Below are 27,046 nucleotides of genomic sequence, written 5' to 3'. Positions count from 1 at the left end.
ATGACCGAGTTAGTTGCTCGCAGGTGAGTGTTACATATTTTTATTTTTAACCGGAAGCTATGTTTTTTGTCTAGCAACAAACAAATCGATCACATATGCAAGGGCACACTCTGGCCAAAAAATAATTCTTCCACCAAAGTATTGCTTATCTCCGACAAAGTTGAGAGAAAACAACTTCATTGCCGAATAGCTCTCTCCAGCATATCCCACACATTCCCAACAGGAATGCGATCAGATGAATGTGGTGGCAGAGAAGATGAAGGAAACAGGTGTCATGTTCTCCGAACCATTCTCACGATTCTGGCACGATGCGCTGTGCATCGTCATTCACAGCGCATGTGGCCATCACCTTCGGGATAAAAGGTATAGTAGATCTGATACAAAATTTAGGTACTCCCTGGATGACGTTCGACCTTCCACCGGTATCAACAGACCCAGTCCGTGCCAACAAAACATTCCACGTACTATGATATCACCACCACATGTTTGGATTATCATAACAAGGGTCCATCGCTTCGTGTGGTTATCGCCACACTTTCTGCCTACCATTAGTGCAAGACAAAGTATATTCTGAATTGTCTGACCACATGGCAATCATGACTTTCTCGGAACCATTTCAAGCGGATTTTTCTGTTAGTCTCTGAAATAAGTGACTTCCGAATAGGCATGCGCCTGCCAATACCAAATTAAAATTCCCTGCGCATGGCACGGGTTGAAACAGGGAGTTCTAGGCTTGATTGAATTCACCTATTATCTGCTGCACACTTGATGTCCTATTCTTCCGTACAGCCTACCACCCACGAGTACGACGGTTTCGCTCTTGAAGTATTGTTTTTCTGCCACACGTACGCCTTTGAGATGTGGAAGAACTGCTTGCTTTCCAGTCAATAAAAATCTTTGAGATGGATGCTTTTGAGAACAGGGAAATATTTTTCCAACTCTCCTGGTACTAACTCAGATCATTATTACATCAGAATTGACGCTGTTCACAAAGTCATTAGCGAATTGCGTTGAACAGCGTTTTCTATTTGTTTTTTGTAAATATAAATTGTGAATACATTCAAGGAAATCAAAAAAGAAAGAAATTAGGAAAGAGTTAACAGATACGAGGAATCTTACAAAAAAGGTTTACTTAAAAATATTTAATGGTTATATTTCACTCGGGGGTCGTCTGAAACCTCCGAGTGGCTCCATCTTTTGAAACAAATCGAAATCAGAAGAATTCGTGTCCAAAGAAAGAGGAGACCTCAATAATTTCCCAATGTAGCCGTGCTTAGCCTTCACAGCACTAGACACAAAGCCTTCATGGCTACACGCAACTGAAATAGGAGCATTGGAAAATATTTGCCACGACAGGATCTCGTCGTCATTGAGGGAAGTAAACCATTCTGGTCTATCTGAAACTTTTTGCCTTTATTATAACCCTGATGGTTGGTCCAGTTACCCTTGTGTGGAAAAGGGCATAGTTCAATTCCATCGCGATGGGAAAAGATTTATTGGCTTTTTAAAATCGCCATGGCAGACTATGCTTTTTTTTTTACTCTTTTCTGCTGTAAACTCTGGTTTCTCGTGGTGAAAAACATACAAACCAACTTTACAATGTATGCAGTTTACAGACCGCGTACTGAACCATCTTAATCTAAACAAACTCAAACACCAAGCTGAATGATTTTGTAATAATTGAGAGGAAAGCGGAAGAGAAACAGTCGAAGTTAAACATAAAAAAGGCACTTGGGGTGGTTGAGATCTATTCAGATATATTATGGAAGCCAGGTAAGGAACACCGTTAGCATTAATTATGAGAGCATCTTTGGATTCAGGGGAAGTCAAAAACAAAAACAATTAAGCCGACCATAAAATACATGCAATTCACAGACGACATACTGAATCATCTTAATTAACAATTAAGATGATTTTCGCCACATTGGGATTGGACGGAATTACAATGGGCAGGATCTGTGCATCTCTCAACAGGAGGTATCCGATATTAATAGTAGGTACCGCATTACAATGACAAGTGAAGCAACTCGTGGCAATAGTCTCACAGTTAATGTAGTTGATGCCAATTAATTTACTTCCATCCTTTCTTTCATAAACTTCATAAACTTCGCTTTACTTGCACTGAGATCACTCCAATAGTAATATCCCAAACCATATTACTTTTTTAATAAAGCTATACACACCGAGTGGCCACTTATATTAGTTAAGAACACCTACTTAATAGCGAGTGAGTACCTTTAGCCTTCACAATTATCTGGATTTGTCGTGACATGAACTTATGGAGATGCGGAGCACATGCCAGTAGGATGTTTCTGATGTGAACTCAACTACTTCCCACAGTTGTTACATATTGAATGGTTAAGGATGTGTATTCAGAAGAGTTCGTCCCAACTCATTCCTCAGGTGTTCAAGCGGGTTGACATCTGACGACTGAAGAGGCCACCACATGGGTTGAATTCATTCTTGGAACCAGTTCTGGCCAATTTTATCTTTGTGACATGGAGCATTCTCCTTTTGGTTGGAAGAACCCTTTCGCAGATGAAACCAGGAAGAGATACGGCTGGTTGAAAGCAATTTCCAGATAACCTGTGTCATTGAAATATTTCTCATCTGATAGCAAGGGGCACTATTCGTCAAGAAAACACCTTCCACACCACTAAACTCCATTAAGAACCTACCCTATTGGGTGTCCAGAAAGCAACCTGCATTGTTGATACCTAGTAAGATAGATCCATGTATAGTTGCTATTTTTCGCCACATTGTCTGCCTATCAGGGTGAAACTATAAGAACCCGGGAGGAATCTTTGGATTCAGGGGAAGTCAAAGACAAAAACAAGTAAGCCGACCATAAAATACATGCAATTTACAGACGACGTACTGAATCATCTTAATTAACAATTAAGATGATTTTCGCCACATTGGGATTGGAACGGAATTACAATGGGCAGAATCTGTGCCACTGTCAACAGGAGGTATCCGATATTCAGATCAGGCAACGTTTTGGAGTATAAGCCTGTTCGGTTTGTCTACGTCAACTCCTCCGTGATAAGAATTGTGAGTTCTGAAATACATCATTGGTCTTTCCCCACCTTGCACAAATCTTGTCGACCTCCGTAACCCTCTCGCATCAACGATCCCAGGAGCGTCTTTAGCTGCGTGTTATTTTGAAATTGAATCCAATTTCAATACACCCGAGATATAGCCGTACGTGAAATCTCCAGCAGGACTGCAGTTTCCGAGTTGCTCATTCCAGGACCTCTGGTACCTTGAGAACGTCATCTGGGAACGATTTAGAGTGTAATTTGTTTCATTATTTTTAAATGAAGACAATGATAGCTGGTGATTAAATTTTTCCTGAACTTCTTCCCTATATGTTCGTGTTATACAGTATTTTGTCCTTCGTATTTTCTGTTGTAGATCTCTATCAATTAATTGATAGAGATCTACGTATATATAATGGTAGTTAGCGGGAAAATAGGAAGGGGGTTGCAGTTGTTCAACCGAGTCTTACAAACTTCCATTGTACATTCCTTTGGCTTTCATCCTCTGCGTGGTTAAAAACGTATTTGAAAGATAGACGAAGATCCAGTGGGGCTATTCTACGTGATGGGAAATATTTCCCGATTCGACTCGAATTCGGGTCTTTTTGCCATGATGTAGAAACCAAAATTTGTAATCAATGCGCAAGAGGCGATGGATGTCGAAGGTTACTTTTCATGTCAAGATTAAGCGTTTTAGATCAAAATAATCGGTAGGTTAAAAGCCAACTCAGGAATATTTTAATGGGATTCAAACAAGTATCAAAATACCAAAATATTCAAACGAAAAATTTTGCGAGAAGCAGTACGACTACATCAAATACTCCGTGGATATTTCTGCCTAAGATTCAACACAACGAAGAGCGAAATCCTGTCTGATGCTGAAATGGAACAAGTGTTTGAAATCGAAATAATTTCAGTTCTCGCTTTGTAAAATCCGACAAAAGAGCTGATCAGAAAATATAGTGATGTGAGCTTTTTCTGGAGAAGCAGAAAGATTTTGGCATTCGACTTTATCTCATTACCACAGATACTGCTTTTTTTATTGAAAGACCTTACAATTTAAGTTACCAGTCGATTACTAATACAGAAAAATGATTAGCCATTATTTTGCATTATTTGTAATATTTATCGGAGGACGAGTGTTAGAAGTACAATGCAGAGGGCAGCACCAGCTTAACCGTATCACAGAATACAGTAGATAACAATTGATTGCTAACTTCTGCCTTGGTAGAACAAAAGAGATCTCAGCGTCCTCAAAAGAATCATAAAATGGAATAGCACAATGCAACAGGACCTAGATAATTCGGGCAGATGGGCTAAGAAGTGGCAACTGAAGTTCAACCTTGACAAATGCAAAGTACTGCATATGGGTAGAAGTAACCCCAGAGAAACGTACCAACTGTGTGGTACTACACTTAAGGTGGTAGAAAATGAAAAAGACCTGGGAGTAATTGTGCAGGCAGATATGAAGTTTTCTGAGCAATGCAGACAGGCTGCCAGGGCAGGTCATGGGGTTTTGTCAATGATATATAGGAATTTTGCTAGCAGGGAAAAGGAGGTGATTGTCCCTCTGTATAAGGCAATGGTCAGGCCACGCCTTGAGTACTGCGTACGGGTCTGGAGGCCTCTCAGGTCTCGCCTTGTATATTTGCTTTGAGCGTGCACAGAGAAGGGCAACAAGATTGGTGAGGGGAATGAAGGGATCCTCTTACCAAGAAAGGCTTAAGTTCTGCAAATTGCAGTGGCTGGAGACTAGGCACCTGCGCGGTGATCTGATTGAGGTCTATAAGGCCTTGAATGGGTTGAGCACGCTGAATTCTGATGCGATTCAGAATTCAGCGTGCTCAATCCATTCAAGGCGTTATACACATTAATCAGATCACCGCACAGGGCTCTGATTTCTGAAGGAATTCTTCGACTTACTCAGATTAAGAACCTGAGGGGACATAAATTCAAATTGAGGAAAGAGTTGTAGAATAGATGTGCAGAAATTTGCCTTTAGCCAGCGGGTTGTTGATTGGTGGAACAAACTTCCATCTGTCGTTGTGGAAGTTGATAGTTTAAATAAATTTAAGGAGAAACTGGACAATCTTTTAGAGGGATGGTTGTGTGAATTTTTTTTTTTTTGTCTGATGTTATATAAGTTCATATTATGCATTACTACTAGTAGTAGTAACAGATCTATTCAATTTGGTAGTTTCCCTCCCTTGCTTACACCATTTGGGATGTTCAAGATGAGACCCAGCCTAATAACTACGTTGTTTAATAAACAATCAACATGTTTTATTTATGAAATTCTAATATATTTGCACTGCAAATCCTAAAATGAAATAAATAAATTTTTGTTTTATATTCCCAGCAGGTCACATCGGATTTGTTATAGGATTATTAGGAGCATCAGCGACTAAGGCTTTATGCTCCTTATATATTGTCTGTAAATTGCGTGTTCTGTGGTACATTTTCTGTTTTTTCTGAAAAAAATAACAGAATTTCCGGGAGAAAAAACTATGCTTCCTTAGCCTGAGACCGACTAACTCAGCCACGTTGTGAAAAAGGCCCATAAAAATTGCTCAAGTCATCGATGGGACTCCAACTTAAGTTTTTTCCATCCGGTGTTGGGGAGGATGCCGATTCTACCAACTGAGGTACTCACGAGGGAGGATCACATCGAATCAGAAGAGTGAACAAGAATACTATGAAATATAAAGAGATTTTTATCTCCGAAAAATCGTTTTATAAAATATTCTGAAAATCGCTTTACGAAATATATTTGATTATTAAAGAAATTATTAGTCCACTTTCTAAGAATAAAGAACTCTGATATGAAAAATTATTGGTAAAAAAGGCATGCCACGTATAATGCTCATTAAAAGAAAAAAATTTAAAAAAAGCAAGAAACTGAACAAAACTATTTGAAATATTTACGATTCAAAGAGTCAGTCATTTTTTGATAAAATTAATTTTTGAGTACATTTTATTAAAATTTATATTTTTTCTAAATGTTTTAGTGCACTTCGGTTAAAACCTCTGTTAGAATATTTTATTTGAAGTGTTTGTTGGGATGCAACCCAAAAGAGACACAGCAGAACTATACACACTAGAAATGACAATAAAATAGTGAAGGCTATATTGTTTTTATCCCGTATCATAAGCGGCGATTTCAATCTACCATCACAAATACACCACCTTGAAAATGTGCTTATTCAATTACTCTCAACAGCCTCGATACTAACAATATCAACCATCAATACCAACCACTATGCTTGTACTCCTAGAAACATTCTTTCCTTCAGATCATTTTCCAATTATATTTCTCCTCCCCCCACCACCTTGCACAACTTTAATCTGCCTCTGAAGCCTCAAACTAAAGTGAACATTGGAACGGCGCATTTCAATATTCAAAAAGCAATTTTAACGGCCTCGAATATTCCATTGGAGGCCCTGAATGACTGTAACCATGACCTCTCCAGTGATCTGCTTACTAGATGGCTGAATATAGTTAAGCCATACGCAACCAAGGAAATAACCACCACCGCCACCACCACCACAAGATTTAGGAGTTATATTTGAACCAAAGATGCAGTTCCACAGATATCTTGAAGCCCTTCATATCAAAATGTGTAGATTGAGATGGAGAGCAAAGCAGCATTTACTTTTTGATCTAAACTCTTCAACTTCCGACAAATAAGTTTATAGAATGAGTCATTCCTTAGTCTTGTATGCATCAGAAATATGAGCTTCAGTTTCCGAATCCACACTCCGCATCATTCAATCCGAAGAATATTGGATGGTCAGGTAGCTTGTACGCAGACATGATATCACAAATGACATTCACACTATCACCATTACAGCATCCCTCAATTACACAACTATGAAATCAAAGGTTGAAGAAAGAAGACTAACTACAGCGATAACACTGATTACAGACTAAATCAGCTCTCCTGATTTCTAGAACATTTGCTATTGGAGGGTCTCACATCAAACCCTCGAAAAGTACAGAAAGGATACCATTCGAAGCATAACATTTTATGACAGAAGGTAACGTCACAGATGGTATCACTGGAAGTCCAGTTGGAAGGGTCATCTGCTGACACCTTTTTCTAAATTTCGTTTCATTTTTATCTCACTTTATTCTTTGTAGTAATCTAATTTATCCAATATTTTAACAAATTACACCAGAATCTTGCGTGACCTTGAAGATTTCAATATGAGCCATCTAGCCTTATTTCTGTTTTCGATGTAAAACTCCTGGCTGTTGGCGGTGAAGGGTTGTATTATTGCAATGCAATAAAGATTTTATTATGATTTCGAGTGCGAGTATCAGTTATCAAACTGGATTTAAACTTCTTAGAAAAGCTCTCCTATGATCACCAAGGTATGTTATAGGCTCTTTTATGAATATTGAAGCTCTGTCATGCGTTTCAATTGAAGTAGTGTCTTCAAGGTTACAAAAGCGAAACATGTATCTTTATATAAGGAAATTTTCTTTGACATATAAAATTTTATTCTCATTATGAAAGGTTTCGTCCATTTAAAGTTGTTTTCTTTTGAAGAGCTGCGCAGTTCTTCGAGGTATTCAATGGAAACCAACGTCAAGCACACCGCACTGGTGTGGGTTGTTCTTGAAACGTTAACTGTCACGGTGTCCATCCTCCTATTATATGTAGCGACACGGCTTTGCCACAGTCGATATCGACGCAACCATTTGCTTTCTGATCTACCAGGTTCTCGTCCTCGTATCATTATAGGAAACATGGATCTTGTGTACAGAAGTTATAGAAACAGAGGGAAACTCAGTGCCCATGTGTGTAAGTATGAGTACGTTGGCGTATGTTGTTATTGTTATGAATCCATTGGCTCTCACGTTACCACTTTGATTAATCAATTAATTTTTTTGTAAATCCTAAACACCACTTCACGCTTTATACCCTGAAAGTTTCGAACAATAATGTTAAGAATTACTGACCGGAAGGGAATCATCCAGTCAGCAAAACCGACCTCATCAAACTTAGGCAGTGTAGTCAGGAGACTTCGATAGTTGGATACGCCTGTGATTTTCTAACCACATACTGAGATTCAGTGATTTGTTTGAGTTGAATATATATCACCATCACGCCAATGATACTTATTTTTTGAGTCCATAACTCCTTATTTTTCATATTTTGCGTTGATTATATTATAGTCTTAAAAAGCCACCTAAATGTTGAATTCTATACTGCAGTTTATTGTACATACTACACTCTGTAGAACACGTTAAGCATTTTTTAAAAAGAATGGGAACCAAATACAGTGCTGATGAAGGATGGTACTTTGTACCAATTTTGTATTCACTTTACATTGCCAGTCCCTGGGGGCCTCAGGTGGATACAGCCCGAAGACCCACAATCGAATATGGTGGAGAGAGAAAGTCCCCGCAAAGAGGATGTGGTATCCTCAATATTAATTTTTCCACATGGACCCCACGAACTCCAGGACCGGTCCTGAATAAATATACTTATTATATGGTACTATACAAGTAAAAATTATTCCCCTTCAAATATATTGCAATGAGGAGTACGGTTTATTTTGGAAGGAGAAAGAGGAATAATTTCTGTTTCGAGCGAGACTGTAACCACATGCTTTTACCACAATAGATATGGACCAGTGTATATGTTCTGAAAGTCAATAATCTTTTGCACCCTTTAATTTCTTTTTATGGTAAAAATAAACATAAAAATTGAAGTGATGTCTTTGCAATCCACAGTCTAAAAGTTCTAAAAACAATCAACATGTTCAGTGAATGATGAACTCAGTCAAATTTGAATTTCAGTGAATGCTGAAATTCAAATTTGACTGATCCGTCGCTTATTATTAATGGGTCTCAAATCTTGTTGGCCAAGGGCAATTAGACAAACCTACAAAATAAAAATTCCTTGATGGTTGGATAACGTTGGAACGGGGAGTGCCGCAGCTTTGGCGAATTATCAATTGTAGAAGTATCTGGTTTGCTGGATTATCCCATTATTTCTAAATATAGCCGAAAAAGGTGGTCAAATATATATTAGAAGTTCTATTTCTAATATATATCGGACGATGTGGATGCTGAAAAGTCTGAACAATTAAAAAAAAAAACACACACGGATTTTAATGAACAAATTAGTAAGGTGTATCATCAATTTGGCCCCAAGGCAGCATCGATCCGCCATTGGACCCGTTTGGTAAATTTCTTGTAACAGGTAGTAGAAATTTGTGTCGATTCTCCAACGTCCGTTCGCCCATTCAGCTGTGGAAGGGAGACTTTCTGGTTTTTCCCGAATTCGGCGATCCAAGTTGTTGGACTTCATTTTATTCAAAGGAGGATTTAACACTGCTTGTATGGATTGAAATATGATCCTGCTGAACATGAAGGACCAATTTCTATATAATTGCCAAAACAGAATTGTAAACCAGAATTGTCCAAGTCTGTGTTCGATTCGAAATTTCATTTTTTTAGCACTGCAAACAACAGTTCGATTCTAACCACAAGAAGCAGGTCCACACTATGAACTGTCCTCCTTCATTACTGCTACAATGCGCTGGAGTAGATAATGCGCTCTATAGATTCTCTCTGCCTACGTAATTCTTAATTGGAATAAGGAATGGTGAATCTCGACCAGTTTGAAGGACCGTATGATCTGGAGAGGAAGTTACGCGAAATTAGCGTACAAAAACATAGGATCTGTTTACTCTATCTCATGGTTTAAGAACGATGGGTGAGGAACCACTAAAATGACGTCTGGCGTTAGCGAGCGTGATGGGAAATCCGCTGAGATCAGCACTCACCTGCTGAAAAATCAATCATCTACATTGTGGTGAATCTTTCTAAATATGAAGTCACTAATTAATTGGAACGAGGGATGGTAAATCTGTACCAGTGTAAATGGTTGTCTTTCTTGGAGTTGGACACAACTTCAAGCTGGAAGCGACTTCCTCTATTTGCTAAGGAAATAGCCTTCAAAATAGTTCTCTTCCACCATCATTTGGCAATCACACTCGCTCTGATTTCCATATTCAAACTGTTTGGTATTTTTCTTTATCTATCTTAGCATCTAGAATTCGTTAATAAACAAGCGAGTGAGGTTTGTTGAGAGTGCCAAAATCCACATTTCAGCGCCATACATCAGGGAAGAGTAAGTCGTACTCGCATGATTCCCAGCCAGACCAGAGCGTAACGTTTCATATATGAAGATTTTTGTTGTAGTAGGGTTTTAAGAGCATCAGCGACTAAGGCCATATTGCTCTGTGTGTACTGTCTATAAATTGGGTATGTTCTGAGGTCGACTTCCTGTTTTCTGGACTAAACACCCGAGTTTCCTGGAGAGAAAACCATGCTGTCCTGGTCTGGAACCGGATAACTCAGGCACGTTGTGAAAAAGGCTCATACAAATTCTTCCTGTCATGGACGGGACTCGAACTCAGGTTTTTTCTACCAGGTGTGGAGAGGACGGCGATCCTACCAACCATGCTAAATCCTGCTGAAATGGTTGAATATATTCTCCTTCCCAACCTAGTTAGATATTTTACAATGACTTACCAATACTTCTTAACAGGAGATAAACCTCGATGGTTTAATCGAGGTTTTCCGTGATGTATAATTGCATTATTCTTTAAATATGGTCATTCATTCAGGTATGGAATAGCAGAAGCACAGTTAAAGGCCAGATAGCATGCCACCCTTGGGTCCCTGCACAGTAGTTTATCGGCGCAATTCGTTAACCTCAAAAATGGGAAGAATGGCATTGGGAGTCTAGGGCAGATGCACTTTTTCTCTGCACCGCGAAAATAAAATGGTGGCTGGGCAAATACTAATCATTTCACTCCATAATCTTTTCCGTTCTGTCTTTAATCAGGTTCCAGATCTAGCTGAGGACAACGTGAAAATACTAGTTGAGAACAAAACAAACAAAACACACACACACACGTGTTCATTTATAATATAGTATATATATAGGTATAATGAGAATGATAATGCTAATGTATATAAAATTGTATATATATCTTCTCTGTAAGTTCTTGTATATAAAATGTAAAGAATTGTGTGTACAAATAAATGGAAAAAAAAATGGAAAAATGGTGGCTGGGCAAAAAGGTAATGGGCAAAGAGTGGCAGAACGCTTTTTTTCACTGTATTATGCAGAGCTTAAAAATAGATAAATATTTAAACATATTTGAAATATTGATATTGTGTTTCAGGCTCCTAATTTCGATCAGTTATTACTGCCATTAGACATATGAAGAAAACTTTTTAAAATCTAAAAATAAATCAAATCAAATAGTGTTATTTATTACTTTGTTGTTGTCGTAAAAATTTAGAGGCATCATAAAATGCATCGTAAGGAAATTTCAATAAAATAAGGATTTTAAAATTAAAAAGGAAAACAGCAGGATTTCCTTAATACAAAACAAAAGTAAATTTAGGTGCAGTACTCAAATCATTCCTGGAGTTCGCTTGATTCTGGTGACAAATCTTCATCGTCCTATCCTTCGTACTTCCAGTATTTCAATATTGTATTGATATTTACACTCGTCATAAAAAGTATTGGGACACCTCCAAATGTCCTCGTGGGTAGCATAATTGGTATAATCACAGTCCTCCCTCACATCGAGTTTAAAAGACCTAGTCTAACATCATAATGATGCCGAGGCCGTTATAATAGCCCATCGATATAAGTAATAGTATTAGCCCCTGGATAATTTCAAATAATATTGTAATCCCTTCTTTATCACGTATCACTTAACAAATTCTCGTTGGTAAGGATTCAACTGACCCTTTAAATCAATATATCAATATTAGGCCATTCTCAAATCAATTGAGACCGAAATTCACTCGGGTTTCGTAGATGCTGTTGTGTTTTCAATTTCTGTTCAGGTCAATCCCATACATTCTCCAGAGATTTAAAATTTGATCACTTATCTGGACAATTTACATTAAATTTTAAATCGTGTTCCTCATGCCAGTTTAAAGCAGTAGAGGGTCTCTAAACAGGATAGTTCTTATGTAGTCCGGAACGACCACCAGCTCAGTGAAGTTTACAATAAATCGTTAAACCATAAAACGTTAAACCAATGACTTTGACCGCCATCAGCTTTCCATCATTAAATCCAGACATAGTCTGGATTTAATGGTGGCAAGCTGATGGCAGTCAAAGAATTGCATAACATGCAATTCTCTTCGCAGTTTTTGCTGAGAAATCAGCTGAGATAAGTCCTTGGTTAACAGTTTGCAGCTGCTCTTCTTGTCTTGGTTGAAATTGTTTTCGTTTGTAGCCAATGCTTGAGGGTTTTCATTCAGTTCACGTGAGCTGGTAAATTGAAAATGGTTAATTCTTCTAGTTATTTGTTTTTATTAACTGGTCAATTAGCTACTACGAAGTTGCGATCACTTGGAAGACTCATGTGGTCGATGATGAACCCGGCCTCGCGGGTACCACAGCGCATATATGTACCATCCTCGCCACACCGGGTGAAAAAGGCACAGTTCGCGTCACTGAAACCATCCTGTTGTGTACTGAAATTACAGGCTCTTGTAACTGTTGGAAGAACACACCACTCATCATTAAAAGCAGAGCAGCAATTTCTAGTCAATTCTTTGTCTTCTGATCCTACTGGAGGACTCTTGAATTCCAGAATATATCTGAAAATTATTGAGGATAGGTACACCCAGCAATTTTGAGTATCTACCCCTGTGGACAGGGGTGCTTTCAAGATGACAATGCAACCCTTCCCATGTCAAAATGCGTGAAAGAATACTTTAAGCATGAAACGCTTCACGTATCTGCTCTGCTGAAGAAAATCCATGGGACTCAATCAATTCAATCATCTGTGGGATTAAGTGGGAACGAATGCTCGCCACGACAATTCTCTGTTCATAACAGACAAGAAACTGGTTGGATGGTTTGTTGTTATTTTAGGATTTAAATTGCGACTTAGGCCATATTGAGTCGTATATATGTTTGTAAATCTCATACGTTCTATGGTCGATTCGCTGTTGTTTGCTGAGAGATAAACCTGAGTTTCTGGTGCAAAAACTATATCACCATCGCCTGAGACCGACTAACTCAGCCACGATTTGTAGAACATCCATAAAAATTCATTGCGTCATTGACAGTATTTGGATTCAGCTCTTTTCTACCCGGTGTGGTGGAGAACGGCGATTGTACAACTGTGCTATTGACGAGGACTCACCAGGAACTGAACTGAAGATATTTTTGTTACATTAATAGTCTAATGTTCTTCACCATTTTTGAACACCTTGTTGATTGTATGCCACGTTGTGTGCGAGCAGTGACTCGTGCGAAAGGTGGTTCAATGCGTTTTGAACTTATGGCCCTGAATTTTATGTTAAAGAAAAGTTTAAATTAAAATAATTCTTTAGTAATTCCTAAATTGAATAATTATAATTTACTGAAGTTACACAATTTTGCAATTTGCATTAACAAAATTTGTAAATTTTAAATGTTCTGTACTAACCATTGTGTCTGTGATTTTACCATCCATCAAAGAATGTAATCCCCTTTAGCAACTACCTTTTCAGGGGCAAATAAACCATTTGGTTAAATAAATAAATAATTTTTAATAAGTTTTTATAATCCGCAGTGATAACTCAGGAACTGATAGCATGGACTCATTTGTTGGCAAAAGAAAATTTAATAGTTCTATGGCTGTTCTCCAATCCTGTTGTCTTCGTAAATAACTGGAAAATCGCTAAGGTGAGTCTCCTAGTGCAATTCAATTACACCGTTTTTACATAGGGATAAAATAAATAAATTTTACCCATTCCTTCTAAACCTTTCTTAATTTTTCAAAGATCACGAAGTCACCACGCACAGCTCCTTAAGCGATTTTCAGGTATTCATCAAACTTTAAATTTTAATAACTAATTTTAATATAAAGTTTTGTGGGCTTTTCTCAAGGATTCATTTATCTGTTAAACTATGTGGGAGTACCTACAGTTTTCGGTTCTACCTACACATCAAGACAAGTTTCAATAAATCCTTAATTATGGTTCTAATGATTAAACACAACGGGCTATCGGAATTAAAGATTGTTCGGGATGAGAAAGATTCAGTAGTTACGACACAACAGAGCCAGTGTGATTAAAGCAGCAGAAACACTGATTGCCAAACCACAGTATATTAAAATACACGCGTCTCTGGATTAGATAAAGTCTCTGCAGATTAGAGAGGTGAAAGTGTCCTTACAATTTTCAGAGGAGGTCCCCACGTACTGGAGATGTGCAAATATATCCCTAATTCACAAAGGGGGATCGAAGGGTGACATGGGTAATTACAGACCACTTAATTTAACTTCTGTTTCGTGGAAAATAATGGAGTCGATGGTTAAAGATTCAGACAGCAATAATTCAGACACAGCATGAGCTTCTTAAGGGAAAGTCTTGTGTGACAAATTTGATAGGATATTATGATCTGGTTATATATGAACTGGATGCAAAAAATAATTTTGATATCATATATTCGGATTTCAGGAAAGCTTTTGACACTGTTGCACATGGAAGACTACTGTACAAATTGGAGCAGAATGGTATTAACGGTAAGTTGCTACAATGGATAAAAGGATGGTTAAGTGGGAGAAGACAGAGGGTGGTAATCAATGGGTGCTGCTCTTCATGGACTAATGTTATTAGTGGAGTCCCACAGGGTTCGGTGTTAGGTCCACTGTTGTTTTGTGTATTTATCAATGATATTGATGAAGGTACATCAGGCCTAATGTCGAAGTTTGCAGATGCTACAAAGGTTGACAGGGTTGTTAATGACAGTAATGGCAGTGTGCTACTGCAACAGGATCTAAATAATTAGGCAGATGGCCTATGAAGTGGCAACTGAAGTTTTAACCTTGACAAATGCAAACTACTGCATATGGGTAGAAGTAACAACAGAGAAACGTACCAACTGTGTGGTACTACCCTTAAGGTGGTAGAAAATGAAAAAGACCTGGGAGTAATTGTGCAGTCAGATATGAAGTTTTCTGAGCAATGCAGACAGGCTGCCAGGGCAGGTCATGGGGTTTTGTCAATGATATATAGGAATTTTGCTAGCAGGGAGAAGGAGGTGATTGTCCCTCTGTATAAGGCAATGGTCAGGCCACGCCTTGAGTACTGCGCACAGGTCTGGAGGCCTCATTTTAAAAAGGATGTAGAGCTGTTGGAACAAATACAGAAATGGGTAACAAGATTAGTGAATGGAACGAAGGGTTGCTCTTACGTAGGAAGGCTTAAGTTTTGCAGATTACAGTGTCTGGAGACTAGATACCTGCGAGATGATCTGATTGAGGTGTATAAGGCCTTGAATGGGTTAAGCACGCTGAATTCTGATGGGATTCTTCCACTTGCTCAGATTCCGAACCTAAGGGGGCATAAATTGAAATTGAGGAAAGACAGTTGTAGAACGGATGTGCGGAAATTTGCCTTTAGCCAGCGGGTGGTTAATTGCTGGAACAAACTTTCATCTGTCGTTGTGGAAGTTGATAGGTTAAATAAATTTAAGGAGGAACTGGACAAACATGTAGAAGGAATGATTGTGTGAATTTTTTTTTTTTTTTGGCTGATGCTACATAAGCTCATACACTTGCTTTCTTGCATCACATGCCACAATTATTATTACTATTACTATTTGCAAAGGTAGTTACAAAGATAAAATGAGCAACTACAGACCAATAAGTTTTAACCTCAGTGATATGGAAAATTATGGAATCCATGATTAATGATGTATTGACAGATTGCTTGGACAGAAATGGAACTGTGAACTCAGTATGGGTTTGTTATTGGGAGATCGTGCTTCATCAACATGATTAGCTCTTATGAGATTGCCACTAAAGGAACTGATGTCAAAAATACATTTGATGTACTGTATTATCCAAATGTATATAACATTTATAATTTTATTCAGACCTTTTACTCAAGTTTTGTCTTACATGAATGCCTCTTGAATAAATTTATCATTGGTGGGAGATGATGAATGAAACTTGAGTTAATTGGTAGAAGAGAGAACGGGACAACAGCATCTGCTGGCGTTCCTCATAAGACTAGCACATAAACAAATGGACTCTGTTGGGGTTATTAAAAAAAATTGAAAAGTGTTGGCTCTCAATAAATGACAATATTACAGAGGACTAAGAAATATCCTTCCACTATAGAATCTAAGGCAGGATACCCAACTCGAAGCAGGTTGCAAGGATAACATTGAGTCAGTTTGGTGGTGTGAAATAATCATTAGAATTCCAGAAATGAGAGCAGAAGTGTGTTAAAAGGACTGTGATCAGAATAATAACAGCTATATAGACAAATAGAGTGGGCCAGTAAATCAGAATATCTTATAATCGGAGAATTTTAACTTTGATGTCGACTGGAACTTGTTGATTTGTTACTCACACACTAGCAAGAAGTTTGTGGATTTATTGGATGAGCTCCTTTCTATACTAGCATGTGTGAGAGATGCAAAAAAAAAGCAATATTAGGTGGCAGCAATCACAATGTAGGCTTTGGCTTGGTTTGTTGAAGGGTTTTAGACACATCAGCGACTTAGGCCATATTGTGCCGTATGTATTATGTCTATAAATTGCATGTCGAGTTGTCTGTTTGCTGGATGAAAAGCACAAGTTTCCATGCTACCCTTTCCCGAGATCGACTAACTCGGCCACGTTATAAAAGAGGCCGTAAAAATTCCTCACATCATCGACAGGATTCGATCTCGGGCCTTTTCCACCTGGTGTGGGGACACAATTTATGTGGGATTTAGTTAAAGACATATTTATATCTTTAAGTGAATACATCGGTTATAGCTTTTAATTCCTTTCCGTGGGACCAACTGATGACGGTATTAAATGAGAACTGATGATGTTATTAAATTCTAAATGAGGACAGTTCAGGAATTTACTGCTGGTAGCAAGCGGAAATAATTACCGTCCTCCTACACTGAGTGGGAAAAACTGAGTTCGAATCCCATCAATGACAAGGGGAATTTCTGTGGGTTTTTTTATATTTTTTTCAAAGCGGTTGAGTTAGTCTGCCTCAGGTAAGAGTCACAAAGTTTTTTCTTACATAAACTCGTGTCTCGGGAAGCAAAGGGAGATTTCCAAATGCAGCAGGCGCTGGATCACCACGGTTTACGCCCCGCGTTCAGCAAACCGACCGAACACATGAACGACATCATATACTGACGCCTCATAACCTCAGTTGCTTTCACAACATATCTAACCAAACCCAACGTGTAGCCAACCAGGAAAGTAATCGTGAAAGCGATTAGGCTTTTCATACCAAGAGATATCGTTCATGGTTTAGACCAAAACGAATTACAGATGAACTAGTGAGACTAGTTATCGTTGTTGTTGGGTTTTAGGCGCATCAGCGACTAGGGGCCATATTGCTCCCTGTATACTGTCTGTAAATTGCGTATGTTCTGTGGTCGATTTTCTGTTTGCTGGACGTAAAACCAAAATGTTCAGGAGAAAAGACCGTGGTACCCTCGTTTGAGAACGACTAACTCAGCCACGTTATGAAAAAGACCCATGAAAATTCCTCCCATAATCGACGGGATTCGAACCAGCTTTTTCCACCCGTTTTGGGGAGGATGGCGATTCTACCAACTATGCTACCCACGGTGGCTAGTTATGAGATCATCCTTAAATTTAAGGGAAGTCCTTTCCGATGACAATTGCAAATGTGTCCCCCATTCGCAAAGGGTGATATAAGTAATTAAATGCCAGTAAACCTGACTTCTGTTTCAGAAAATTAATGGAGTAGATGGTTGAAGAATTAATCCAGGATCATCTCGATAGGAATGCAATTACGAGTATATGGCAGATTTGTTGAGGGGAGATCTCGAATAATCTGATTAGCTATTATGACCTAGGCAGAAAGTAACTGGATGAAAAAATAATAATTTTGGTATCATATATATTTCGATTTCGATAACGCGTTTGATACTGAAACGTACCTGTAAGGTAGTTCCATGAATTTAAGCAATGTGGCACTAGAGGAAAGTTACTGCTATAGATAGTAATAATTCCAGAATTCATTTCTGTAAATTGCAGCGTCTGAAACCAAGTACCTGGCAGGAGACCTGATTGAAATGATTAGAGCATTAAATGGATTGAGAAAATTAAATGCTAATGACATCTTCACCCTCGAATGACACACCTAAGGGGAAAATGGATGGTTACAGAATGGGTATACGAAAAGTTGCTTTCATTAATCAATTTTGGGACGAACCTCAAACTGGAGCTGTGGAAGTGGGTAGTTTGAATAAATATAAGGAAGAATTAGACAAATTATAAGAGGGAATGTATAGATGAGGCAGATAAGTTTTTTTCTCTCTTGCTGTTGTATAGGCTAGCTTCCTTATACCATATTCCACCACTAATTCTAAAAGATGAATTATTCAGTTGGTCTGAAAAATGGCGTTTAAAGTACAATATTGGGAAATGTGTGGTTATACAGTTGGGTTTGAGTAATCTTGGATTATCTAGTTTTTAGGAATCAACACACCTAAGCATGTGTACAAGAGTAAAGGCCCTGGGAATAAATTTCAATTCTGGTTGAAATTACCTATCCTTGATCATCTTCAGCTATTCCATCCACTCCTACTGATGATTCATGCGAACTGTGTGCTGAAATGAAAATAAGGCTATTGAAATACATTTTTGAAATTTAATTTTCAAAATCCAGGGTTGGTTTTTAATATCGTGAGAGGAAAACTTGAAAAAATCCACAAATTAAAACTGGTAATTAGGTCAGCTCTAATTTTCTTACCGTTGCAGATCCTGCTAAAAGACAAACTTCCTCTGACAAGATCATCAGATTACAAGTTCTTCGACAAATCATTGAAGGAAGATTTGTTGTCCAGGTGAGAATTCGCTTATGTTACATAAAGAGCTAATTCAAAAATAACATCGATTTATATTGATAACGTATAATGTTTTGCACGAACTCAAGTACTTTTTTAAGCGTTATATATACGTATATTGTGACAAAAATTATTCGGACACATAAAGGTAATTTCTAAAAGAGTTTTTTTATTCAAAAGCAGAATATGTAGGGTAGTTTTAGCTTGTATGACAGCCGCAATCCTTCTGGGCATCCTGTAGATAAACGTCTGATAAGTACTCACTGGAATTTGCTTCCATTGATTCTGAAAAGCATTCGGCTATTCATTCCTCCAATCAGCCCACGTCAAGAAAAATAACAGGCAGTTCTTTAGTTACAATAGCCGGTAAATTTCCAGATTGACATTTGCTCGATTTTAGTGAAACTTTGAAAAGGTGAGATAAATCATTCTAAAAGACTTGGATATAAAATTTCACGAAAATCCGCCCACTGAGAGTCCAGTTATTATGCGTGGACCAACAGAGGAATGGACTTGATAAAGACACCAGCTGCTGTCTGCATCTATGAAATCGAATAAAAAAACATCGAAACGTGATTGCTTATCAGTTGTGCATAGTACTACATAAAACCATGTTTGAATCAATCTTATCTTCTGCAATTATGATTTAATTTCAGCCATTTTACTGGATAGAATGATTAATAACGAATTTCTTACAGTCAAGAAATGTGGAAGAACAGGAGAAAGTTGCGGACCTTAGCTTTCCACTCCAACATACTGGAAGAATTTGTGCAGGTGTTTAACGAGCAGTCCAGGATACTTGTGGACAAATTAAAATGCGCAGTTGATAAACAGTGGATTGATATTGTCCCCATGGCGATATCATTTGCCTTAGATGTCATCTGTGGTAAGTGTCCATGTTTTGAAAACAGTTGGCTATCATAGTCAGAGTTCAAAGATTTTATGTTTAAAATAAGTTGAATTATTTAGATGATAACATTTATAAAGCCATATCGATGGTCAAGTTTATGTAAATTGAAAATAATTTTATTTTTTCAATGCAATGAAATCTGATCTGCGAAATTGAGATCAAACATATTGTTGTAGAACTTAAAAAATTCAAATTTATGTTTTAATTTTACCAATTCGTTGCACAGAGACCACGATGGGAATCAAGGTGAAAGCTCAGTCTGGCAATAATCAAGATTTGTAGAAAAGCAATGCGTGTCAAGGTATTGCACGTAATATTTTACACAGAAATGCAATCAGTATAAATGTTGTGAACTCCCTAACGTTTAATAATAATCTATGAAAACACAAACAATGAAAGCCATCTTGAAATGTTGGTAACTGCAGAAGACAACGATGTATGCTATTAAATATAAGAAAAATAAAAGAAGAAAAGCACAAATTTCTAGGTAAAAATATTTAGCATTTTTAATCCCATCAATATTTAAATACCCTGGTGTGCAAAACTTAAGGACCAGTCAGGTTTTCACCTGAAGCCTCTCATAGGATTGGCCTGGATATGGGAAAAGCATACCAAAAAAGAACCTAATGAGGTACAGAAATGATGTTTCCGTTGTTGAAGGAAACAACAACGGAAACAAAACGGTACAGAAGGACTTTATTCAAAAATGGCAAAATAGCACTGACTGCCATGATACAGATGCATCACTGCCAAAGATTGAACAAAGGGAAGGTGGTCCTCAGTAGGAGATATGACCACCCCTAATGTCGAAGCAGGCTTTGCACCGCCTGCCCATACTTAGAACAACGTTGTTGATAAGTTCTTGAGGTAACATCGTCCATTCCTCTGTCAGCGCCATCTTCAGCTGGTGAACATTTTCTGGTGGGTGCGGACGAACACACAGAGCGTCCCATGTGTGTTCGATGGGAATTAAAATGGCGGAACGGACAGGCCAATTCATACGAACAATGTTCTCACTTTCCAAAAGCATATCAACAGCTGCAGTGCGATGGGGTGTGGCGTTACCATCCATAAACACGAACTCGGAGCCAATGGAACCTCGGAACAGATGCACATGGGGAAGGATTACCTCAATACAATAGAGTGCACCGGTTACAGTACCGCCTTCCAGTATCTGAAGCTGTGTACGTCCATCGAAGATAACGCCTCCTCAGACGAGAACACCTCGACCGCCATATCGATCCCTTTCAGTGATGTTTGCGGGGTGATACCGTGTGCCAACCTCTTGCCAGATTAGCTGACGTCCAGGATCACTGCTGAGACTGAATCTACTCTCATCAGTAGTAAAGAGTACCTTAAGTAAATATTTTGTGGTTGTAACTTTTAGAAATAGTGTTGGTCGTTAAGTTTTGCTTACCAGTGTACTATTCAAGTACTTAAGTGAAATATTAACACGATATCCTGAAAACAAAAGACTTCCACCGCAGCAGAGATCCCTGGTCCCACAGAAAGTAGCTATAGTTGGTGATCGGCTGTCAGGGAAGTGAGAAATATATTGTGCAAAATGGACAGGTGGAATGGGACCTGAGTTTGTCGGCCAGGAACTAAAGTAGATTACGTTATACAGAAGCAATCATCTACTAAGGGCACAAAAGGTGATAATTTTTTACATTAATACGAATGCTATTAAGAGTTGGAGATGTGAGGATTTCATTACAAAGCAGAGTGCAATGTTGAGAAAAAGTAGCGGATTAGGATTGAAATTGAAAGTGTCTACAATTCTGCACAGACACGATAGGTGGGAGCGCATGATGAGAGCCTTGCAAGGTTCGTGGGGTGGAATTTTCCTCTAACGGTCCAAAAACGCTTTTTGTAATGGTCCAAAAACGCTTTTGAAAAAGCGTTTTTGGACCATTACACGACCATGAAGTCCTGCTTGTTTAAGACAAAGTTTTACAATGGATGGAGACACCGGCGCTTCTCTGCTTTTAATGAACTCAGGTCAGATTTGAGGTGCTGTAAGTGGTCAATTGTGTTTAGAAATCAGTGTTATGGTCTTATCTTGTGCTTCCATTGTTACGCGCAGTCGACCTCATCGTGGTTTGTTGTTTAAGTGTCATTGAAATCGTCGAATTGTAATTTCTACTAGTGTCATTGAAATGCTACTAGTGTCATTGAAATCGTCGAATTGTAATTTGTCTTCCTTTAAGTGAAACATCTATTTTTTTTCCCGAACACTCCTCTTGGAATAAATTTCTTTATATAGAGTTATAATATCACTTATTTTTTCAATACTCCCCTTATCTAGAATGTTCTAGAATAATCTACAGCATTCATCAAAATTCAGGAGTCTTGTACAACGTTCTTCTAAATTCAGGAATTTCTACAATGTTCTACCACATTCAGCAGTCTTCTACACCTTTCTGGAAAGGTGTAGAAGACTTCCGAATCTCCTGGAGTCTCCAGAAAACTGTAGGAGACTCCCGAATCTCCAGAGAGGTGTAGGAAGATTCCAGAGAGGTGCAGGAGACTTCTACACCTTTCTGGAATCTTTTACAAAATTCTAGAAATTTCTTAAATATTTCTTAAATATTATTTAAGCTTTTGGATTTTTATACACAATAGAAAATATTTTAAAAGATTGGTGAACAAGTTGGCTCTATATTAAAAAAAACTTTTAAAATTATTAAAAATGAAATGTGAATCCAAACTTTTAGGTGGGAGTGTACTAAATGGATCAATTATGTACGCGCACATCCGTTTTTATTAATGAAGAGTAAATTTGTTTCATTAACATTATACTGATGTTATCTTTGCATTTTTGTTCGTGGAACTAATTCATAACAGAAATATATTTTTAGAACGTTTCAGAAGTGATTATTCTTCCAATTTCCAACTGAATCTTGCTTTGCTTCCAATTTATTTTATAAAGATGAATTTGTAATTTCGCAACCTCAATAAATTTATTTGTTTTATTTAGATAATTTTTTAAATAAAAACAAGCAGTCTTTAACTCGTTTCAATGATTCCTGTTTTTTCTTTTAGTATAACAAAAACTATTTTCCAGCGCATGTTCTTTCCTTGGCTGTGGTTGGATTTTTTATTCTTCAATGTTTCCTCCTCGGGGCGACAACTGAAGAAAGACGTGCAAACAGTGCACAGTTTTACTCGCAAGGTTAGCACAAAATTAGATGATTATCCTATATTTATCTGTGAACGATGAAAATCTTAAATTGATACTTCAATTAAAGCGCACTTCTGGTATTTTGTTCAAGTTTTCAACATTCAAAATTGCACAATAACGTATAATTGGTTAAATTATGAAAACTTTTAACAATGTTTCATCATTCGGTTGTGCAATTTAATAAATTACAAATGGTATTATCTTTTCTGCTTCAGATTATCAAGGAAAGAAAAATATCTGCTCTGCAAAACCACATTTCCGTGGAGGAGGACGATCCTGATGACTTTGGACATCACCAAAAGAAAAGTGTGACTCTTCTGGACCTGTTATTTTGCCAACATTTAACCGATCCCTTGTTGACTGAACAGAGAAGAGGTTGACCTGTTCGTGTTTGCGGTAAGTCTTGATATTTCTAATTCCCAAATGAAAGGACAAAAGGGTCCTCTTTATTTTAGAAAGAAAACGTCGGTCTTCTGGAGTTATTGGTTGTGTCAATGGCATAAATCAATGTAATATCAATATCAGTAAACTTCACGTGCATATATTAATAGTATTTGAGCATATTCATCATTTAAAACAAATTTTTCTCTTATATATTTATTTTATTTTTTGTTCAGGGCCATGACACCACAGCAGTTTCTCTGTCTTGGTCTCTCTACTGCATTGGGTTGTATTCGCATGTGCAGAAGAAGATCCAAGAGGAACTCGATTCAATCTTTGGGGAAGACGTCGATCGTGTCGTAACCACAGATGATATGAAAGAAATGAAATATCTGGAATGTGTGGTGAAGGTAAATAATGCTAAGTTGGAGGAAATGTTAAGTTATACTAAAGATGTTGAATTTCAGTGGTTTTTATACTCAAGAAATACATTAGTGGAAAAATTTTAAGGTCCAATTTGCACCTAACCATTTGTGAATTCATTGGATGTTGTTGTAGGGTTTTAGGCGCATCAACAACTCAGGCCATATTAGACTTATATTATTATTAGTTTTAGTAATGGCCATATGGTGTTAAGAAGCCTAAGGCTTATGCTACACTAGCCAAAAAAAAAAAAAGCAAAGCAAATTAGTATATCAAATAAATATTTAATAAATAATAAAAGAAATGGAAATAAACAACCTATGCATTTCCCTCCTCCCGTAAGTAACTATCCAGCTGACCTTTGAATTTCCCCAAACTGTCAGTCTCTACCACCCATGTAGGTAACTTATTCCAGTAATTTTCAGCCCGCTGGTTAAATAAAACTTCCTGCAATCTAGTCTAAACAACTCCTCCCGTAATTTCAAGTTATGGCCCTTAGTTCTAGAATCATTTATAACTGTGAAAATATTGCCCTCATTTATTTTACCTTTGCCGCCTCAATCAGGTCTCCTCTAAGGGGCCTAGTTTCCAAGTTGTCTGTAAATTAATAATATGTATTAAATTGCGTGTATTCTGTAGTCGATTTGCTATTTGCTGGAATTAACCTTTCCGGGAGGAAAAACCATGTTTCGCACTCTTGAGAACAAATAACTCAGCTCCATTGGGCAAAAAGCCCACAATAATTCCTCGCGTCATTAACGGGATTCACAAAGGCTACTCACAAGAGCTTCTGAACTTGAATGGAACACATAAATCAAGTAGCAGATGCATATGAACACACGCACTCGTCCATCTCATACTGAAATATGGATGATTTTAAATAGGCTGACAATGATGCCTCATTCATGTCGCGTGTATGTTTATGAATGTCAAAGGTAATTTTTCATAACCCACTGTCTTGGATAACTGTATAAGGACTCATTGTGGTAGAGAATGAGAATCAGAGTTAGGAGGTAGCAAGTGTCCTGAATTATGTCCCATTGGAACATCATTCGAAATGATGTTCCAATTCGGAGAAAGTTGTGGAAGGCGGATAAGCACTGAACAGAGTTGTGCAAGGTCAACGAAGAATCGCACCAGCAGTATGACCACTGACTAACCCTAACTAGTAGAAAATACTGGACAGCAATTTCTTCCGAGTTTTCTGCACTTAAAAACAAAATATTATCCACCACACCAATGCATCTCATAAATTGTTGAGGGAAAGAGAGAGATCCCTAAATTCAAGGTAAACCATTTGTTCACGGAATTCCATATTCAGCCTACAGTCAGATTGTGTATTCTTATTTGGAGACAACCAGATTTAGTTCATAAACATAGAGTAATGGAAGTGGCATGTGAGGACTCGTTAAATTGCTTGAACAGGCACGTGTAATATGGATATGAAATATACTCTTATGCACTGTCCTTGTGAAGCTATACATCGATGAGAGAGAAGGTATAACTGATGTTAGGGAATACCGATAAAGTCCTTTAACGTGTGCCAGACTTTTTATTGGTACAGCTTGCCCCGTTACTTCTATTAGAAGATAACCTTCCCAAATCCCATATAGAGCAAAACCAGTGAAAGGTTTCTTCAGAATGATGATATTTGCGGATTCTACTCACACTTTCAATTTAATATTCACCACTAGATCAGACAAGTTTACAATTAATCATTTTGACGATGAATCCAATCGTTAAGAGATTTAGCATTCACGGGACCTCACGGGACCTTGAACCTCTGTCTACTGTTCAAACGCATTGTAGCTATTGAGGTCTCCAGAACTTGAATTTTATGTACCATCAAAGACGTTTAAAAGTTGAATGAAATTATTGAGATGATAAATTAAATTTCTGTTCTATTTGATGTATTTCTAAGAATTAAAGAAAAATTCAAAGAAAATATAAATTTAAATGAAATCAAATTAGGAAACCTAAATTCGACAGTTTTGTTTGTTAATTTTCTATCGTTGAACAGGAGGTACTCCGTTTATATCCTTCTGCTCCAATACTTGGCCGGAACTGTGCAGAAGATATCATTCTTGGTAAGAAACATTTCTTCAAGGAATTTCCTTTTTCTTAAAGTCTTTTTCCTCGTTTTTAACTGATAGCGAATTATCGAACCATCTCTTCTGTATATGTTTCTGTGGCTACCCTATTTACAGGTTGTAATTGCATGAAGGGGTGAACTTTGAAAAATGTACGAATTGTACTATATAAAAGAAATTTAGAACAAAATTTAAATGAAAGAAAGAAAAATGTTTAGAACTATAATATTCTATTGGATATGACCCCTTTAAAAGCGAACAATTTCATTCCAGATGGCCATGTTATTCCTAAAGGTACAACGATGTACATACCAATTCTTTTTCTCCATCGTAATGAAGAAGAATTTTCCAATGCAGAGGTCTTCGACCCGGAGAGGTTCTCATCAGAAGAAGGGAATAAATTTGATTCTTACAGTTACCTTCCTTTCTCAGTTGGTCCAAGGAGTTGCATCGGTAATCTATATCTTCTGAATAATTATAAAACTTGTTAGTCCTATCAATAATCTATAAACGAAAGCATATAATGGAAATTTTGATATTCAAGTAAAATCTCATTTTAACAGTTTTTTAAACTTGAAAATGGTAGTGACCAATAGGTTATAAAATCAGCCCACAGCAATAAGAATAAAGTCTAGTGTTTCTGCTATAATATGCAATGTAGCCTATGGGATATGTATGAAAAAAGAAATAATAATTTTCGTATTTAATCACTCCGATTTTAATAAAATTTGCCCTGGTTAGATAACTATTTCTAAAAGAGACAAAGATAAATTATGATGAAAATATATCCACTAAGAGTCGAGTTATTACATGCGGACGGGCAGATAGACATAGACATTGAAATTGTTTTGATTTAAATAGATATGAAATAACAGCGTTAACTATAAAGGATTGCTGAACTGATTTTTTTTCATTTAATTTTCCAGGTCAGAAGTACGCTATGTTGGAATTAAAGGTGACTTTAGCAAATATTCTCCGTAAGTTCAACATTCATTCTATCAATCCCAGGGATAAGGTCCTTTTTGTACCAGAAGTGGTTCTTCGACCAGCTGATAAACTTCGCATACAGTTCAGGACAATTAAATAGTTCATTTTAATGAAGCGCCTTCCTCAACAGACTTTGAAGATTCATCTTAGGA

At 37.4% G+C, this 27,046-nt stretch overlaps 1 protein-coding gene across 1 annotated transcript; it reads left to right on the top strand.

Moving 5' to 3' along the window:
- On the top strand, positions 1-26,994 carry LOC150083596 (cytochrome P450 4c3-like). The gene is made up of 7 exons (XM_090378537.1): positions 1-23; positions 19,618-19,805; positions 20,056-20,075; positions 23,631-23,804; positions 25,838-25,904; positions 26,181-26,360; positions 26,834-26,994. The coding sequence occupies exons 1-7, from the start codon at positions 1-3 to the stop codon at positions 26,992-26,994; spliced, it is 813 nt and encodes a 270-aa protein (XP_090234663.1).
- Positions 26,995-27,046: the final 52 nt, after the last annotated feature.

Source organism: Mastigoproctus giganteus, chromosome 7 (genome assembly GCF_048544385.1).
Source record: "Mastigoproctus giganteus isolate SK-2022 chromosome 7, ASM4854438v1, whole genome shotgun sequence".
NCBI lineage: Eukaryota > Metazoa > Arthropoda > Arachnida > Uropygi > Thelyphonidae > Mastigoproctus > Mastigoproctus giganteus.
The sequence above is the reverse complement of the archived record's forward strand: the minus strand, read 5'-3'. Positions and strand labels throughout refer to the sequence as shown.